Raw genomic sequence first — 21,618 nt, forward strand, 5'->3', positions numbered from 1 at the left:
GTAAAGTTAATCATACACATATAATAGATGATCAGTGAACCATTAAAAACACTTGTGAGGAATACATGAAATTAAATTAATACACATGGCACACTGTTGTCTGTAGAACTATACACATACACACACACACACAAGCCAGAAAAGGATATACAGTACTGATGTATAGTGTACCCAGGTGGTGGTTCCCCCCACTCTCTTTTTGGGAACACTGACATTTTCTAATTTTTTTACAATTAATATTTGTTGTAAGGCAATATCTGTGAGCCTCAGCTGTGATTAATCTCTGAACTGAATTACCTGACTCAAAGCTGGGATGGAGTTTGTCTGAGAAGTGGTTTGAGATATGGGACCATTCATCTGTAAAATCGAAAACACCAAACACACCATCACAACAGTGTAAAGAAACATATTTTCAAACCATAGTAATTTAGCAAAACAAAACCCACTGAGAAAAGCAAATTTTTACATGACAAAGAAATTACGAGATATTCAAAATGATGTAGGAGCCTTGAAATTTAAAATATTTTGAAATTTTGACTGAACACTGTAAATAAAATTCCTTGTCAGTCCACAGGGAAAATTAAGAAAACCTACTTTTCCCAATGTCATTTAGAAACTTTAAATATTACTGCTTGACATGATAAAATCTTACAATAAACAAATGCACTCAAAATTAAAAACTTACATAATTCTAATTAACTCTTTAAATAAATACCATTACAATGACAATAAAGTTATTAAACTATTTACAAATCACTGCATTTTTCTTGGTGATTTTAAATCCAAAGCTTTAAGTATACAGAGCTATTTTTCTCTATCACTCTGAAACCTCTAATTTCCTCTACTAAGCAACCCCTAAGTTTACTCAGAATATAACACCTATAATTCAGCATAGATATGCGAGTGTACTGTAGGATCTGTTATCAGAGGAAAAGAGAGGTACACCAGGCCAATGCTGGCCTTGGACGCCCACTCACCAGATGAGCGCTGTCTTTGCCTTCCTGGACTCGCTGGCCCTGAGGTTCAGCCACGACCTTAGCGTCCTGATCAGAAGTCATGAGCTGTTTACTTTGTGGCTCCACTGGGAGAAGTTTAATGCTAGCCGTAGGATGCTGTAAAACAACAGACAGTAAATTGGTAACTTGAGGTGCAGAGCGTAATTAATTCTAAAATGATATTACTAAGCAGTTTAAAAATCTTCAAGTAGTTTAAAGAAATTTGCCCATAATTTCCACCTTATGCATCCAAGAAATAAAACTTGTTATTTATTTATTTATTTATTTTGTGCTAGGCGGGCCTCTCACTGTTGTGGCCTCTCCTGTTGCGGAGCACAGGCTCCGGATGCGCAGGCTCAGCGGCCATGGCTCACGGGCCCAGCAGCTCCGTGGCATGTGGGATCTTCCCGGACCAGGGCACGAACACGTGTCCCCTGCATCGGCGGGCGGACTCCCAACCACTGCACCACCAGGAAAGCCCAAAACTTGTTTTTTAATAAGTTTCTTCTTCACACTAACTTGGTAACCATGATAATATCCTAAGACTTAGAAACTAAATGCTAACATATCCAAACCCACTCATGTTCAGAAAGTTATTTTTTAAAAACAGAAAACTACAAAATTAATAGAACTCCAATTTGGGATTGATGAATCCAAAATATATACACACACACACACACACACACACACACATGGTTTTTGGCCAGCCCCATTAATTTCATTCTGTTCCAGGAAAACAGCTGTCAGGAGAAATAAACAATAATTCATTTAAAAGGAATCCATCCCTTCACAATTCTGATCCAAAGAAACCAAAAACAGTCTAAACAGGGCACAAGTATGCAAAGCAGCCTCTGCAAAGCATTCACTCAGCTCAGAAGCTGGACAATGAACTTCACATACAGTATCTCATTTGATTTTCCCAAATGGCTTATGAGTTAACTCTGGCTCAGAAGGGATAATAGTTTTCATGATTTCATATTATGAGTATCAGAACCAGGATTCTCAGACATCCAGGTGTGGCTTCAGGCGTTCCCTCTTTTCACTGTAAACTACATTGCTTCACAAGATAAAGAAGTTGATTTAACCCAGATTTTTCAGGCTGCTTCTGAAAACACATAGTATCCAAGTGACAGATAAAGAAATTTAAAAGCTAACTGTTCTTGTCTCACCAGGTAACCATGTAGGTTTTTAATTTCTATTATGGCACTCCTTATTTTCAATAACCTGCTTATGATAAATTCTCAAAACCCGTGATAATGAAATAGTCTGATGGTCAAAGGTGATCTCGTCCTATTGTCAAATGTATAATATCATCAACCACAAAAGCACAAAATCACTGAAGTGCTATAAGACACATTTGGAAACGTAAACTACTAACATGGGAGAAATGCTTGAAACAAATTAAATCAGTTTCACAGAGATCAATGTTTTCCACAATGTAGGATGAATGACAAATATGTTAAACTGTAATCATCTGCAATGTGTTAAATTGTAAAATCCAGAAAATATAAATTGGTACCCAGACTGACAGTCACAGAATGGGGTGTAGATGCATTTTACCACTATTAACTTGATTTTTAAGATTACCAAAGGAAAAAAAGTTAGGTTGAAAACAAGATATGATACCCAAAAGAGAAAAAAAATCAACTACAAGAGTCCTTTATTATATATACTACCTATATTTTTTCAGACAGTCAGAAATTATGTACCTTATAATAGAAACAGCATCACTACCAGATAGGGAGTAGTCTTGCAAAACAAACAACAAACCCAGGACGTGATCTTATTACAAACTTGCAGCAAACACAAGCACAGAGGAATGCCAAAGGGGTTCAGCGAAGCTCACAATTCCTGGACAAGTAGCCTTGGCTTCTTCAACACAAAAGGAGACAAGATACACATACTGGCCAAACTATGGCTTTATTTTGTTTATATGGCTTTATCTGATTCAAATAAACTGAAACCAGAGACAATCAGGGAAGCAATAGTGATGGGATATTTGACAGTATTAAAGAATTCCTGTATTTTCTTAGATGTGATCTTGTGGTTATGTTTAACGATAATAATAATAAAAGTGAGCCTACCTTTCAGAGCTGCATATTGAAATACTTACAGGGGAAACACCATGATGTGGGGCAGAGACATGGGGGTTCACAACTGTTCTTCCCAAAAGAGGAGAATGAGGGTTCATGATTCGACCCTACTTTTGTATGTTTGAAATGCTGTATAATAAAAGGTTAAAAAGGTAGTCATGGCAGTAGCTTATACAACACAACAGTGGTCCTGATCTGACCCATGCATCCTATCTATAAACAAGTAATCTTTACATGACATGACTATATCTCTTTATTACTGACCTGACACACTTTTTTTTTAAAAAAAAAGTCCAACAACTGGAAAAGTTGCCAACAGAATAAACCCATAATTCAAAAAGACACAAGCACCCTAATGCTAACTGCAGCACTATTTACAACAGCCAGGTCATGGAAGAAACCTAAATGCCCATCGACAGACGAATGAATAAAAAACACGTGGTACATATATACAAGGGAATATTACTCAGTCATAAAAAGGAACAAAACTGGGTCATTTGTAGAGATGTGGATGGACCTAGACATGGTCATACAGAGAGAACTAAGTCAGAAAGAGAAAAATGAATATCGTATATTAACATATATATGTGGGGAAAGCGGGGAGTGGTGGTGGAGTGGAGGTGGGATGAATTGGGAGATTAGGATTGACATATATACACTAATATGTAAAACATAGATAACCAATAAGAAAAAAAAAGTCCAACAACTGGAAAAGTTGCCAACAGAAGGAGTTACTGATATGCACCTCATTAAGCAAGCTGTACAGAGATACAAAGCATTAAAATTTGCATTAAAATTAACTTTATTATCAAATATCTGAATCTGAAATAAGACTTAAGAGTATATGATGATGAATATGAGTATGATTGACAACAGTTCCAATAAATAACAAAATAACTTTTTCATTACTTGTTCAAGAAACCCAAACTATTTTAAGACAACTATACAAACTATTGTTTCTTGGCATAAAGGTAGGTCTCTAGGTTGTGAAGACAAATAGGCAAGGGGGGAATAGATCTACTGTCAAAGCGAAATATTTCCTGGCGTAAGACCTAGTAATGTGACAACCTGATAGTGGTCAGAGGCAGCTTTCACAAAGCTTTAAGGAGCTGAACAAAAGAAGTCATTTTCCTGATTTGATTTCATTTTCTCTTTACATGAAAAAACAAAGAGATGAAATCAGAGGGCCCACCTGCCTACTTTAGTGGTCTCTATGCTAGCAGACCTGGTTAATTCCATCTGTCAAAGCTCCACGTCAAAAATTTTTACTAACATTAACTACTTGGGAGAGTATAGTTCTCTTAGTTCTGTTTCTAAACAATTCTTTTCATGTATACCCGAAATGTTTGTTTCATAATTAAATATTTATTTAGGTCTTTTGGGACACTCAAAGAAATCCTTAAAAAAATATAAATCAATTTCAAATAAACATAACTGTATATCAAGTTGGTGGCATAAATATGCAGAGAAGAATTATTCTAAGTGATATTAAAAGACAGTATTTGCACACAAAATCCTAAAAATTCACCAAGAAATCTCAAAATGCACTCAGTAGGCTTGTTCTTTGGGGTAAATGTTGGTATTATTTTGAAACTATTTTACATATTATATACACACTGTAATATGATAAGGTAAATAAGAATTATGTTAAGTATTCATTTTTAGCATAAAAGGAAATACAAACATAAAATCAAATAAGCTAGGTAAGATCTACATAATCTTTTTTTATTTATTGTAAATGTACTTTTAAAACTACAGTTGGCCCTTGAACCACGGGGGTTGAGGTGTGTGGGTCCACTTATATGCAGACTTTTTTCAATAAAACATACTAGAGGACTACACGATCTGGATCTGTGGTTGGTTGAATCCAAAATGTAGAACCAAGGATACCAGGGTACAAAACTGTGGATATGGAGGGCTGCATGTCAAGTTACATACTGGTTTTCGACTGCATGGGAGTCAGCGCCCCTAACTCCTGTGTTGTTCAAGGGTCAATTGTATAGATTTTTCTTTGGCTTTCAGTAGTTTTTCTACTAGTATCCTCCTTCTACACCAGAACCCACTCTAGGATCCCACACGGCACTGAGCTGTCACTTCTCTCTAGTCTCTCCAACCAGTGACAGCCCCTCAGTCTTGCCTCCTCATTCAGCCACACTTTTGCAGAACGTTGCTCAATTTGAGATGAACGTGGGACACCTTATCATGACAGCAAGGAAGTGCTCCAAGACTCCTGTGGTCACATCACAGGAGCAACAGGAAAGGAAGGGAGGGGCTCCAGATGGCCAAAGACAGAGAATGTGAGGGGCACAAAGAAAGAATGGAAACAAACATACAAAAATCCACAACAGTTCAAATGCCACCACTATACTAGTCACTTCTGGAGGTTGTTATGATACCAACTTTTTTTTTCTGAAGATTACTCTAGGAAACAAGCATCAGCCTGCCTTTCCTGGATGACTATTTCAGCAAAACCAAAGATCAGGGCACACTGTTCACTATACAGGAAACACAATTAAAAACTGATAGTGAATAACAGAATTAGAAAATCAAAATGTTGCAACATCTAATGAAATGATGGTTGATGTCTGCTAAAACTAGGGGAAGAGCTGATGGGGAACTTATAATGATTGGCAGAGAGGGACTGAAGCTACTTTTCAATCTTATCACTAACGTGCAAACAACTAGGTATCACACTCTTAATGGGACGAAGAGTATCACATCTATGAAGTATTCTTGCCAAAAAACAAAAACAAAAACAAAAACCTGTATTCAATCAAACCTCTACATCCAACTCCCAATTTCAAGGAAATTCTGGGAACACTATGTGTTAAATAACACCACACAAAGCCACTAGCTAAACCCAAAATGTGGGGCATACTACAGACAGATGCCCTCATTTCTACAGCAAATCTACAACATTTTAAAAAAGGGAGACTTTTATTGCTACAAAATACAAAAGCTTTAACCAAAATAACCTTATGTAATGTGAGAACTGTATCTGGATCCAGATTTGAATAAATTAAGTTAAAATGACATTTTTCACAGGAATAAGTCAACGGTGCCTAGCTGATAAAAGGTGATTATTAATTTTGTTGAGTGCAATGAAGGTGCTGTGGCTGTTTACTCTTAAATGTCTTATTTTTAAAAGACATAAACTAAAAGACTACAGATGAAATTACACATCTGGAATTTGCTTTGAAATATGCTAATAACTTTTTTATAAGTTTAAGGAAAGAGAAGAAACAGAAATACAAGAATGTAGCAAGTTAATGGTAGCTGAAACTAGATGATGGGTACAGTATGTGGAGGATTGCTATAATGTCCTCCCCACTTGTGTGGTTAAAACTTCCATAATAAAAACCAAAAAGAAAACTCTAAGTAGGATATAGTATAAATAGACATCCAAAACTTCCCATACTTACTTCTATTTAAAATCTGTACTAATGAAACAATTCAAAAATATGTAAGCCATTTTATAAACAATGTTCATGGAAGCTTTAGTTAAAAAAGGGGAAATAAAAACTACAAAAAAGCAAAACATAAAGCAAAATATTACATACAAGTATTTAAAAATATTCACAAATATTACACAAAGTAAAAAAAGCAGGGTATAAAACTGTGGACAGTATAATTACAACTATGTTTTTAAAATTCACAGCGCTTTGTGAATATTTAAAAATGAAACAAATGAAACTGGAAGGAAGGACACCAGATGACTAACAATGTGTGATTAAGATTAAAACTCAAGGATCATGTTCCACTTTGTTTCATTCCTGTAGGCTCACTTTTTGGAATAACTTACTATTTATATATCACACATACTTAATAAAACTCACCGGCTGGCTGATTCCAACCACCCACCTAATCCTTTAGGGTGGAGAAAAGTCTCTCCTGCAGAAAGAGCAGGTACTGACCCAGCTGTCTGTCAATATGGGTAATAAAACTGTCATTCAGTTATCACAACATTTTCTCATGAAATTATACTATCAGTCTTGTTCTCTGAGACAGGGGGTCTCGAAGTGTGGTCTGGGCTCCATCAGGGGTCCCAAAGGCCCCTTCTGGGGCCATGAGGTTGAAACGAATACTGACACATTATGTCTTTTTCACCCTCATTCTCTCCTCACAGAAGCTCAGTGGAGTTCTGGTTTAAGATCAAAGTTCAAGGTTACATGAAAAGACTATTAAAAACTCACCTTCCCAACCACATATTTGTGTGAGGCCAGGTTTTCCCTCTTACACTTCAACCAAAGTAACACATCACTAACAGCGATGCAGAAGCAGATGAGATTACAGCCGAGATTCTATTAAATCAGACATTAAAGAGATTCACAAAAACATAAAATGATGCCACTTTCCTCATTAAATTATTTTTTGTTTTTGGAAAAGACTGCTGTTTTTTTCACAGGCAATGTTATTTATATTACATGCAAGGGGTTTGCTAGTTTTAAAGAAAAATACATTTTTAAAATTTCAAAGTCTTAATTTTTAATATAAATATAGATAGAAATAAGTCATATAAACAAAAGCTCTTAGGGACCTTCAATGTTTAAAAGTGTAATGAGGTCCTGAGCCCACAAGGTTTGAGAACCACTGATAAAAGACGTAACTAGTTCTCACGGACAAGTATCTGGTGTTCACGGATAGGATGACATGCTACTCTTATGGCCAACACTCCCCAAATCAATCCACAGAGTCAATGCAATCTCCATCAAAATCCCACCTGCCTTTTTTGCAGAAACTGATGAACTGCTCCCAAAATTCCTACGGAAATGCGAGGGATGCACAATAGCCAAAACAATCTCGGAAAGAACAAAGTTGGAGGGACTTCCCTGGTGGCACAGTGGTTGAGACTCTGTGCTCCCAATGTAGGGGCCTGGGCTCCATCCCTGGTCAGGGAACTAGATCCCACATGCACACTGAAACTGAGAGTTCCCATGCTGCAACTAAGGAGCCAGCGAGCTGCAGCTAAGAAGCCCACAAGCTGCAACTGAGGAGCCTGACCTGCTGCAACTAAGACCCGGTACAACCACATAAATTAAAAAAGAACAAAGTTGGAAGACTGATACTTCCTGATTTCAAAAGTTACTACAAAGCTATAAAAATCAAAACAGTGTGGTGCTGGCCAAAAGACAGACATACAGATCAGTGGAACAGAATTAAGAATCCAGAAATAAACCCCTATATTTACGGGCAACTGAGTTTCAAAAGAGTGCCAAGACCATTCAATGGGGAAAAAAATACTCCTTTCAACAAATGATTCTGGGACAACTGACTGTCCACCTGCAAAAGAATGGAGCTGGACCCCTAAACTTACTCTCTATATAAAAATTAACTCAAAATGAAGCAAACACTTGCCTATAAGAGTTAAAACTATAAAACTCAGAAGAAAATAGAGTGAAGCTTCATGAGCATGGACTAGGCAATGGCCTCTTTGCTGGGACACCAAAAGCAGAAACAACAAAAGAAAAATAAACTGGTCTTCATCAAAATTTAAAACTTCTGTGCTTCAAAGCACACCATCAAGAAAGTGAAAAGATAATATGGAGAATGGGAGAAAATATTTGCAAATTATATATCTCATAAGGGACACATATCTAGAATAAAGAATTCCCCAAACTAAGACACAATATGTTAAAAATGGGCCAAGAGTCTAAACTGACATTTCCCCAAAGAAGATATACAAATGGCCAATAAGCAGGTGAAAAGATGCTTAACATCACTAATCATTAGGGAAATGCAAATTGAAACATGAGATACCACTCCACAATCACTGGGATGGCTATAATCAAAATGACAAATAATAATAAGCGCTGACAAGGATGTGCAGAAATGAGAATCTTCATACATTGCTGGTGGGAATTTAAAAGGGCACAGCCACTTGGTAAGCAGCTTCAAAATGTTCAACAAAGAGTTACCATTATGACTCAGCAATTGCATCCCTAGGTATACACCCAAGAGAACTGAAAACATTTCCCCACCACTTGTACATAAATATTCATAGCAACATTATTTATAATAGCCAAAAAGTAGAAACAACCCAAATAGTAAACAATTAGAGGTTAAGAGCCTTATTTTCAAACACATGCCTGGCGCACTTCAATGGGTTTTCAAATAATAAGGACAGAGAATTTGATAACTTCTACAACAGTCAAAATAAAGATATCATTCTCGGGACTTCCCTGATGGTGCAGTGGTTAAGAATCCTCCTGCCAATGCAGGGGACATGGGTTCAATCCCTGGTCTGGGAAGATTGCACATGTCCCAGAGCAACTAAGCCCGTGCACCACAACTACTGACCCTGCGCTCTAGAGCCCACGAGCCACAACTACTGAGCCCACGTGCTGCAACTGCTGAAGCCCGTGTGCCTAGAGCCTGTGCTCAGCAACAAAGAAGCCACTGTAATCAGAAGCCCGTGCGTCACAGTGAAGAGTAGCCCCGGCTTGCTTCAACTAAAGAAAGCCCGTGCAGAGCAACAAAGGCCCAACGCAGCCCAAAAAAAAAAAAAAGATATTCTCCTAAAACAGCATGAAATTCTTTTCCTTAGTACAAAAAGGTAACGTGGAAACATGGATGATTTGTCTCTAGATTAGAATCAGCATCTGGATCTCTGTTGTGCAACGATTATTCTAAGTGCTTTACATGGTACTAAATTAACCTTAATTCTGTTAGGTCTCACGCCCACCTAGCAGACTGGGAAACTGAGTTCAGAGGACACGCAGTCAAGGCCACAAGGCTAGCAGGTCCAGTGAGCTGGATCACAGGCACCTGTGCAGGCAGCTCACCCTGTCAGTCCACGCTAACGGGCACACGCCCCACTGTGACGGGGCCTCAGATGTACCTATAGTTTCCTTAGCTGCTCTTCGTTCCTTCTTTCCTTTTATGGTAATATTCATTTTCTACCAATGTGCAGATTATGATTTTGGCACTTAAAATAAGCAGTTTAAAAAAAAAGAAAAAAACATGGTGCCTAAATATAAGCCAAATACTTCATCTTTCTTTACAACAAAAAGTGATCTGATTCAATGTCAGAATAAAAAGTAAAGTGTGGAGAGATGATACATGGCACCTTCCTGGGGAATTTTCAAGGGTATAGACAATTTTTGCTTTATGAGTTGACCTTAAAGGGTACACATTTCACATAAGACAACTCTCTACTATATGGGTGCCAAATACAAAGCCTCTTTTCTGAATCTAAAAACATTCTGAAGTCCGGAAGTCTGGACAGACTTCCCCCCCACACTCTGTACTCACTGAACCCTTGAACACTTCCAGACCTTTCTTTGCATTCTGTTCTCCTGGACTGGAATGCTCCTCCCTCCTTCCTGAAGGCAACCTTAGATTCCCCTTCTCATTCCCTTCCTCACGCACCACAGCCTCTCTGCTCTTTATAGCAGTGATCATATGTGTGCCTCCCCCTTACCATCCTTAGTTTCTCAAAGGTATCCATATGCTTCTTCTTAGTATTTATAGGACACAACAGGAAAATATATCCCACCAGTGATATGCTATAATTTACCCCAAAGAGCTTCATTTTGTCAGTAATACTCAAATACATATGGTTTTACTATCCTGTTGTCCAAATACTCTTTCTGCATTTGCAGCCACATAAGGTCTCAGAATTCTAACGCCTAATAACCGTGTGTGATCAAGAGCAATGAGTTAAGGAACACAGCACAAGCAGAGGAGATGGACGATACACGATGCTATCACACAGACATATGTTCTAAGAACTCCAGCCTTACAACTGGAATCATTTTACAAAAAAACAGTAAATAAATATTCAACTAGATAAGTAAACACAGCTTTACCTATATATGAAAAATGGATTATTAATAACTTCAGAGGTTGTCTTAGTTAAGTAGTGTGTGACCCCTTTGAGAATCAATTAGAAAAGTTAAAATCTGTTACTTTCAATGTCTAAACATACTTTTTAGAAAGACAGTTTACCTCCCAGACATCTGAAACTAAATAAACTCATTAGAAAAGACAAAAATGGTCAAAGAAGCTAAATCAAATCATCAAAGCACAATTCTAGCATTTGGGGACTGTAAGGATGTGTGTTAAGAATTGTAACTTTAAATATTTTATGAACTCAATATGCCCAACTCTAGATAAAGAGGTGTAAGAAAATCAAACACCACAATGGGAATGAGTTATATACTTGTCTCCTACTGCTGGCTGGGCTGTACTGTTTACCTTACAGCTGTCTGCATCACCCTACAGTATCTAAAATGCATATTCCTGTGTCACAGCAGAATAATTCGTATCGGGGCAGATCAGCTTATGCACCTTCCACAGCACCTTACAATGATTATATCCTCAACTGAATCTGTAGGCCTGAATAGTGGGAACATTTACAGAGCAACAGACGGCTGTCGCCAGGAAAGCTGTTACTCTAGCTCTTTTGTTTTTTAAGATTCAGTATCTCTATGACAGTCCAATCTTTCCACTGAGTCTTCCTACAGTGATAATGAATGAAAAGAGAGCAATCCAATCTCAGTGGAGCAGTTGTTTAATTACACTTTCAAACTGGCACCCAGTATGGAAATACGTATTCCTAAGCAGATGCTGCCAATAAACTGATATTAATTTTTAAAATTTCCTTTTATACATGCATACCTGTGCTTCTATTGAAAAAGACAGTAGGAGGAAAAGGTAACTCTTTTTCATAGTTTGATCTGGTTCTGCTCCTAGAGAGGGCAGAAAATCAAACACAACATGCAAAAACTTATTTCTTAGCCAAATAGGAATGGGAAAGTATCTACATGAGACATATACCATAAAAATTACATTAAAATTTTTTTCTACTAATTGCTTTCAATTTAGATCTTTACTAGATAATTCCACACAAAAAAATGAAAAAGGTCCCTCGCAGCTTTAAGACTTATAATTGGCTTATGACATATTATCTTGCCCTGGAGAAGACAAATATTTGAGAAGATTATTTTACTAGGTTATAAGGAATCCTAAATAAACTATTATTTGAAACAAGTGAAACAACGTGAAGATTTAAAAATTCTTCTCTTACTTTGCACGTGGTTGTAATGGCTGTTTTGTAAAATTTTGGTAAATGTGAGTGCAAAGGTGAAGCAGAGAATCACATCCTTAGAGATATAGTCTTTCTGTCCTCAAAGTATAACTTCTTGCTCTTATCATGAGTTGCTCCTTTTCCAACAGAAGAGCATCTCCTGACACAGCCACATACTTTTTCACCAGTGCAAGCTTTGCTAATTGACACATCTTTCTGGACACGACCAGGAAGTGCCAGGGCCAAACTGGCAGCCTGCACAGGACACAAGGCAGCACGCCCACATCACTGAGCCTAATGTGGAAGGAGTACATATGCCAAGAAATACTTTTATTTTAACAAAGATATTCAATTTCATAGTTCAAAAGCTAATGGCCCTGAGTCCAGCCTGTTTAGAATGTATTCTGACCTCCATTCGTCTGTTTATCAACATTTTTTCAGTAAGAACTACTTCCCAGGTTGAAAGTGAGGGCCCCCCCACGTGCCAGATGCGCAGGGTCTGGCCAGCATTCTGCCAGGCTGAGAGCCCCCCATACCTCTCCTGCCTCACTCAGTCCCCCTCACTTCCACCCCCAAGTCCTTCTCATATCAGTCTGCTCACCTGCTGCAAAGGCCCTTCCAGTGTGAGCGCCTGCGCCTCTTATTCACAGGTCTCCATTCTCAGACACACACTAACCTTGCTGATGGAAAGATGAACAGTGTCTACAGTCCAGAGCAGGAAAAAACAATCACTGCTGACCTTTCATGCATAATATCACCCTTTGGACAAAGAGCAGAACTGCTTCATTCAGTATCTTTCATAATTTATTTTTACCTTAGGGGACTGAGCATATGTAGGTTTTTTTTTTTCTAAACTATACAGCTTTCTTACTTTCATTTTGAACATGTGATCACTTTCTTGAGATTACTGAAACTCTCTACAAAAATCACTTTCTCTAATTTACATTTGAAAACAAAAAATGCTGATAGCCAAATATACCATTAGTATACACCTGTACCAAAAGTCAGAATCAATACCACAAAAGTATCTTTCAAGAGACCCAGAAGCCCTCTTCAAAAATAAACTCTAGACAGTACATTTCTTCAACTCTTTTTACAGGAAAAAGTCTCTATTCACCTCACCCTTTTAATGAATCTTGCATTTTTTTCAAGGACTGCGTATCACGTTCTATTGTGCTTTCCAATTTATAATCACATAACTACAGTTTTTCAGGTGAAAGAGCATAATACTATTTCACCTGAGGAAGACGGGTGGGGGATGCTGAGCAAACTTAGAACTCAACATTTTAAAGAATGACAGGACGTCAGAGCTGGAAACATCTTGGAGCTGCTTTAACCCTGTGCTGCTGAAACTGGGACATGCTTATTATTCCTAGGAGGGCGCCACAAAACCAGAACTAGAGGTGGCATGATTGTTCGAAGTTCTGGAACCATATACAAATTCAGTAATTTAAAAAAACTGTACACCTGATACTGATAGAATATTTTCACTTCTTCATCCTGTAACAGACCAATTTCTTAAAGTACTACCAACATGTAGTTTTCAAGTATGTTAAATTAAAAGAAAAGCTTTGCTGTGGGGAAAAGGTACTTCTGATCTACATTAATCAACTAAGCAATAAATCAAAACAAAGCAAGAACACCTTGAATATGTAATGTTTCTCCAAATGAAGGACAATGAAATTCCCACAGGGTCTGCAGAGCTCCAAAGCGGTAAATAGCTATATTTGATGCAACAGATGACCGTAATAAATAGGGCAACCTATCTTCCTCAAGCCCCATCTACAGCCCTATGGGTCTTCCCTAAAATCTTGTTACCTGAACATGCAAATCACCTTCCTTAAAAATTAAAAGCCACTTAACAGCTTTATAAGTAGTGATAAAATATGACTTATTTCAAGATCTACGTTAATGTGCATCTTTCCTTTCCTGAATTTAGTATTCCTAATAGACCTATATTTCTTAGCACTTTGGTGAAAGGGAAATATTCCATAACAGCTATAATGTTATATAGCTCTTGAAAACTAGACCTCGAAAGTCAAGGCAAGGAACCCAAATACATACAACCTGCACCTAAGACAACTTTTAAAAACTTCATGATAATGAATGAGTTTGAGTTTTTCTTTGCAGTTTCTGTATCAGAGAAGATTTAGAGAAAAAACTACCTGTTAATTTTAAGAGCGCTGGTCATTTATCTGTGGTCTGGATCCCATTTCCTCCTCTTTTGCTGTATCTTCAACCTCTTCCTCCTGTCCCTGTCTAAACATGCCCAACCCGTGCTGTCTCCAAAGACAGAGCACAAGGGAGGGACAGTGGAGACAAGAGAAGCAGGACAAAACCAAGTGACTGGGGGGGTCCTGGACCAGATGCAGCCTCTCCAAGGACACTGTTCCAAGACGGCCGCTCGCCTGCCTGACACTAGATGGACCAGGAGGCAGCCTCTGCAAGCACTCTCTTCCTCATGTGCCTGCTTTTCTGCTCCTCCTCTCTGACCCTCCCTGGATGCTCTCTCATCCTATGTGACAGGAAGTAACTGTATAGTAAGGGAGGCGATTCTGAAACCTGATACATGAATCCTGAGCCACCTGAACTTGTATATACTCATCACTTGGGCCTTTTTCTTAGACTGAGTTAGGCTATTGGATGTTCTTTTATATCTTTCTCACCTAAACCACATCCTAATGAACCACCTAAGACTTTCACTTGTTTCCTTAAAGTACAACTTAGATACTTAAAAAATAATCTGAATGGCGCACTGCTTCTAGAATAAATTCCCCCATTTTTTATAGTTGTCATATCCATCACCTAATTTAATAGCAGTTTTGGTGATTTGTTTTTATTGAGACACTCCAAAGTTTTCAAATTAGTTTTCCTATGATAACTGTTTTGTACTATTTTTATCAGTTTATATTAGTTAGATCACGTACTAATGAGTACAACTGCCCTGAACAAACTCGGGGACAAACTGAACTGGCTTTTGTAAGCAAACAACTCAACTGGTAGGAAGAGGAACAGAGAGAAGACAAAGAGCAGCCCACCAGCCCCAGCACTTTGCTGCCCACATGTAGCTGGTTTCACCAGGAGATCGTCACCTGGAGCTTCTACCTCACTGGGCCTTCTGCTCTCAGCTTTTCCTGATTTCAGTTAACACCATGGTTAAATTTCAGTGTATCTAAGCAAATATCTGGCAAACATTTTTTGACCTACGGATTCCTCAAAATCAACCGTTTAAAAAAATTCATTCTCGTATAAAACAAATAAACAAAAACTGACAATCCCTCAATCTCAAGGAAAGACAGTACATCATCTACCCAGCTGCTCTAACCAGAAACCTGCAAATAAATTTCTAACCCCTTCTCTCACATAAGTTTATACCTCCTCACCTCTACTGTCACTAAACTGTTCCAATAACCATCATCTTTGCACAGAATGACTACCCCAACCTCCTAGGTCTCCCCCGTCCCACCAATCCTTCCGCAGAATGACACTCCTGAAACAGGAGACCTGCATCCCACCCTCAGCGTACACCCACCACGCAGGCACTCAGACCACTGGGACACCAACCAGCCAGCCCAGCTGGAAATGTCACTCCCCATGCTCTCCACAAAGCCTGAGTTGCAAACCCTTTACACACAGCGAGGCAGCCATCTCTCCAGTACTGGGAGGGCAAGAAAGTATCTGCTTTCTTGACCGCTGTATCCTGATACAGTACCCAACAGAGCATAATCTCAGGAAATGTGTTTAATCATTTCATCTTTCATGCACTAAACATGTGGGAGGAAATTCCTAGTATTTAAAATATAAAGCTCAGAAAATGAGATGACTCCAAGTGAAAGCTTCTGTTGCTGCATATTCCAAATGATGTGTTAATGTGGGAAAAGACAACATTCTTAGGTCACGGTAAAATTACTTTGAGTTCACTTTCATTTTATTTTAAATACTCTCTAGGTTTTGTATATGTGTGTACATGTGTGTACATACATGTAAGTGTGCACTTGGGATCTGAACATACAGAAGAGTTAAATACAAAGTGATGTTGACAATAAAACATTACATTTAATTATCAAAATGACAACTCATAGAAGAAATTCCTAAGGGGCAAACACACAAATGCTACTATTTGTACTGAAAGTAGAGGTCAGGACTTCCCTGGTGGTGCAGTGGTTAAGAATCCGCCTGTCAAGAAACTAAGCCCGTGCACCACAACTACTGAGCCTGCGTTCTAGAGCCCTTGAGCCACAACTACTGAGCCTGCGTGCCTAGAGCCTGTGTTCTGCAACAAGAGAAGCCACCGCCATAAGAAGCCCGCACACTGCAACGAAGAGTAGCCCCCATTCTCTGCAACTAGAGAAAGCCCATGCGCCGCAATGAAGACCCAATGCAGCCAAAAATAAATAAACAAAAAATAAATAAATTTAAAAAAAAAAAAAAAAAAAAAAAAAGAAACCACCTGGCAATGCAGGGGACATAGGTTCGATCCCTGGTCCAGGAAGATCCCACGTGCCACGGAGCAACTAAGCCCATGCGCCACAACTACTAAGCCTGCATGCCACAACTACTGAAGCCCGCGTGCCTAGAGCCTGTGATCCGCAAAAAGAGAAGCCACCGCAATGAGAAGCCTGTGCACCTCAAAGAAGAGTAGCTCCCGCTCGCTGCAACTAGAGAAAGCCTGCATGCAGCAATGAAGACCAAACGCAGCCAAATATAAATAAATTAAAAAAAAAAAAGAAAGTAGAGGTCAAAGATCCTTCCGAAAATATGCTGAAAGTTATGACTCCTTTCACTGGAAAAATGGACATATACTAGAAATGTTAAACACAAACCCAGGAGCTCAAGGATTTCCCCCCCCATCCCAAGTCCACCTATGACATCAGGCTGGGCGTGAGATGAGGACAATAAGAACAGGGACCCCCACCCAGCAGGTGGTGAGCATTTTTAGGGCCTGTCAGCACAGAGCATGTGCTCAAACAAGTGCCAGCGAACAACCAGGCACCGGCCCCAAGGAGCTATGAAACACAGAGATCTCCCACTTTGCCAAAGTTTGCTTGTACAAAAGGCCTATGTTAGTACCCGTTTTTTGCTAACCAAGAGACCTGAAGAGAACTTTTGCTTTTGCAAAAATCAAAAAACGGCGGCTTGGCAGCTTTCTGCGTTCGTTTTGCAGCAGTAAGAGGCAGCGCTCACTGGAGCAGTGAGAGCAGCCCCGCCGAGCTCCTTCCCCCGCCAAGCTCAGCATCTCAGCACCCAGCCACTTGGATGTGAACTGTGAGCATCTGGGCTTTACCTCCATCTATTCTGTGCCTCCCTTAACAAGATGTGTCCTAAGGTAACTGCTTCTTTGCTTTATACCATTTTGGCTTATGGAAGGTTCCAGAGGAGTGCTCCACTTCTGAACAGGACAGCAGGGGCACCCGTACCACATTGCAGTCAGAAAGTAACAGCCACTGAGTCCAAGCACAGAACCTAATCACGATCCTCAAGGATTAGGTGTGACAATTGAACATGCTTTCACGTTTTCCAAAATGACTGTGCAAATCAATTAATATTAAAATACATCAAATACCCCCTAACATGAAGCATTCCTTATAAAAGTGATACCATGTTTGAAAAAAGAATTTATGTTCCACAGTTATAATTCAAAAGTATGTACTACTTTGGATAATCTTTCTATTTGATATTCCAACATAATACCATCTCCATTTTGTAAGTAACTGGATCACAAGTCCTAGCCCACTTAGGATTACAGTTCAATAGACAATGAAACTAATATCATCATCACCATAAAAGTTCCAAGCCAACTATGAGGACCAGAATCAGCTCTAATAATTTTGAATTACTGCTCAGCAAGGTAAATGACCTTCTCTCAGACTTCTGTTGTGGGCTACCCCTGACCTCAACAATCATAACTATAAAACAACTATTAAAACTTTCTAATTAAAGCCAGCATTTCTGATGCTTAGCTATGCTGTGTTTATAGCTCTCAAATCTATCAGGTTACTGGACCTAAGACACCTTTATGCAAAACACCTATGCTTTCTGAGAAGTGGGCACTCTTTGCAGTGGACTTGGAAACAAGAAGTTAGGCAAATCCCGTTTTCTGCTCTTCTCTCTTGTGTGATCTAAGGCCCCTGTCTCCAGGCCTCAGTTTCCTAAACAGTAAAACAGATGTTCCTAAACAGTAAAACAGATGTTCCAAATAACATATGGGGAAAAAAGCAGCAAGGGCTTTGGGTCACCTGAATTACAAGTCCAATACACTGCAGAGGATGGCAACTGCTGCCACCTGCGTTCAGGTCTCCGTTTAGGAAAGCTGCAGGCTGTGGAGGTCTGAAATTACTGGGCACACGGCAGGAACGAACACAAACAGACAAGGCCGAACTGAAGGCCAGGAGAGGTGCTCAGAGCTCTGGAGCCTGCCCTCCTCTTCACAGAAAGGTGGTGGGTGTGAACACAGGGGCTGCTGCTTCCAAAGCCTGAAGGCAGAGCCCTGCACCGGGGTGGGGGGGTGGAAGTTAAGGTCTGAATGCTTTAGGAAGGAAACCACTGAATTTAAATGAATTTTCCTTAGACTATTTCTCAAAGACGAGTCTGAATATATGATACAGACTAGAAGACCTGTTAGCGCCTTCCTAACAGGAAGGATTTTAAATGGATTAAAGCTAATAGGTTGAACTATCTAAAATGACAGACAAAATCTTTAATTTTCCCGGAATAAAAACATTAATTTAAAGTTTTAAAAAGCAGAGTTTAGGGCTTCCCTGGTGGCGCAGTGGTTGAGAGTCCACCTGCCGATGCAGGGGACACGGGTTCGTGCCCCACTCCAGGAAGATCCCACATGCCGTGGAGAGGCTATGCCCGTGAGCCATGGCCGCTGAGCCTGCGCGTCTGGAGCCTGTGCTCCGCAACCGGAGAGGCCACAACAGTGAGAGGCCTGCGTACCGCAAAAAAAAAAAAAAAAAAAAAAAAAAAAGGCACAGTTTAATGGCTGCTTTACAAATCTGCTTTAAAAACAATAAAATGCTGACTTAAAATTCTATAGCATACATAAAACTAACACTTTCACCAATTTCAATTTTTCTTTTGAAATTCCACTGTTAAGGGTATAACTAGAAAAGTATCCTACTGAGTTCTATTAATAGTGGTCTGAAGTTATAGTCCTCACTCTGCCACCAGCCAACTAGCTGTATTTCTAATTAATTTTACTTCTGTGGGTTTTAGTCTCTGAATCTTTAGAGCTCTAAAACCCTCACACTACAACTGTAATACTATGCAATTTTTCTGGCAGTTATTTTCAGAAACTATTATCAAATCTTAGGTAATAAAATAATGTAGACCAAACTCAAAGTCTCAGAAAATGACTTACTTCAAAGTGTTATTTCATTCACACCAAACATTACATGAATAGTCAAAAAGGATAAAAGGTTTCCCTCTCAGTCTTATAATTCCAGGCAGGTAACAATGGCACTGATAAAAACAAACTACTCCATGCAACTGGATTAAGGCTGATTATGTGTATTGTTAATTATTATTAAACACCTGGTACACTTATTCTTCACCAATTATCAATAAACCTACCTAACCACACCCCCACACACCAAACTGTAAATTGGAAGTTAATGATCTAGCTTTCATTTGCCCCACTCAGAATATTACCTAGCACAGGAGTCCCTCCCTATCCGTGGTTTGCTTTCCATGCTTTTGGTTACCCAGGGTCAACTATGGTCCAAAAATATCAAGTGGAAAATCCCAGAAATAAACAACTCATAGGTTTTCAATTGCGCGCCATCTGAGTAGCACAGCCCAATCTTGTGCTGTCCCACTCGGGACGTGACTCAACCCTTTGTGCAGCATATCCCGCCCATTAGTCACTCAGCAGCCAGCTGGTTATCAGATCAGCTATCACAGTCTGGCAGTGCTGGAGTCCAAGGGACCCTTATTTTATTTAATAATTGCCCCAAAGCGCAAGAGTAGTGATGCTGGCAATTTAGATACACCAAAGAGAAGCTGTAAAGTGCTTCCTTCAAGTGAAAAGGTAAAAATTCCTGACTTAATAAGAAAAAAAGTGTGTGCTGAGGTTAAGATCTACAGTACGAACACTGTGAAAATTGTGAAGGAAAAAGAAATTCGTGCTAGTTTTTCTTTCGCACCTCAAAGTGCAAAAGTTATAGCCACAGTGTTTGATAAATGATTAGTTAAGATGGAAAAGGCATTAAATTTGTACAATAAGGTACTTTGAGACCACATTCACATAACTCCTCTTATGGTATATTGTTATAATTGTCGTATTTTATTATTATTGTTAATGTCTTACTGTGCCTAATGTATAAATTAAACTTTATCCTAGGTATGTATAGGAAAAAATTAGTATATATAGGAGTTCTGGCACTATCTGCAGCTTCAGGCATCCACTGTGGGAATGTATCCCCCACAGACAAGAGAAGACTGCTGTAATATGACTTGTGGCTGTACAGTGAATTTGGGAAAACACCTGATCTATGGTTTTTTTATCTTGAGCTATAATCTTGCGATTTCACGGAAAACTTAAAACTACATTAACAGATTAAAAGCCTCGACAATGACAATCAAACATACTCTCAACATTCTAAACTTCAAAGAACAGTATGCTAAGAGTGTCCATGACTGAAAATACTAAAACTTATGGTCTTTTTAGGATCCCAAGCCACTCTTTTGTAGGAAAACATTTCACTCTTAACTGGAAGTTTTGCCCGGTCACAGAGACTTTCAAATTCTGTGTGCCTGAATGCTTCTGCAATTTTCTTTGGTGATCCTATTTTCTACTTCCGGTTCTTTCATGTTTAGGATTAATTCTCCTGCACTGAGCCCTGAAAGATAATGATTTCAGCAGAATAAAGGAAAATTTGTCAATGTATACAAAGAAATAGGAAGAGCTGTGAAAAACTAAGGGCCACATGCACAGACAGCAAGTCCTACGTACGAGCTGCTTTAATCACTGCATCCTTCTGTCTTCACCAACTGCCCTTCCCCTGCCTAGATATTTAAGGTGTGAAGAAGCAAACACTGCTGACTCATAGTTACTCACTTGTACAATGGTCTGTACTCCAAGGGAAATGGTCTGTACGAAGGGAAACTAGAAATAGCATTCTAGTCTGACACCAAGCATCACTGGAAATACAGATATGAATCCAAAACGAACATGGACCTTATAATAAGGCCAGAGGAAGGTTTATCCCAAAAGGTTTCCACAGAGCTTCTGCACTAAATGACAACCAACATACCATAAAAGTACAAGCAAAGATCAAATGCTTTTGTCTTCTAAATATCCAGCTTTTTAAAAGGCAACTCTCTCCATGGGGACTTCAAGTCTGCTTTTAAAGGCTGCTGGCTGGCATTCCCTGACCATGGGAGTTGTGAGAAGCCAGGCAGCAATGGATTACAGTACATACTATATGCAGTGTGCTTATGACACTGACACTGACACACACACACACACACACACAGAGTTGACTCTAACAACACAGGT

At 39.1% G+C, this 21,618-nt stretch overlaps 1 protein-coding gene across 5 annotated transcripts in view; it reads right to left on the minus strand.

Moving 5' to 3' along the window:
- Positions 1 to 21,618, minus strand: part of LARP4B (La ribonucleoprotein 4B) — an 84,802-nt gene that overhangs the window by 56,910 nt on the left and 6,274 nt on the right. For all 5 annotated transcript variants that reach the window (XM_067030171.1, XM_059056510.2, XM_067030169.1 and 2 more), the window contains 2 exons: positions 978 to 1,112; positions 298 to 357 (listed from right to left, as the gene is read on the minus strand). In XM_067030171.1, the coding sequence (XP_066886272.1) occupies positions 298 to 357; positions 978 to 1,058 (141 nt within the window). In that variant the 5' untranslated portion in view covers positions 1,059 to 1,112. Of the gene's footprint in view, positions 1 to 297; positions 358 to 977; positions 1,113 to 21,618 lie in introns of those variants that run through there.

The sequence above is a fragment of the Kogia breviceps genome, chromosome 3 (genome assembly GCF_026419965.1).
Source record: "Kogia breviceps isolate mKogBre1 chromosome 3, mKogBre1 haplotype 1, whole genome shotgun sequence".
In the NCBI taxonomy this organism is placed as follows: Eukaryota; Metazoa; Chordata; class Mammalia; order Artiodactyla; family Physeteridae; genus Kogia; species Kogia breviceps.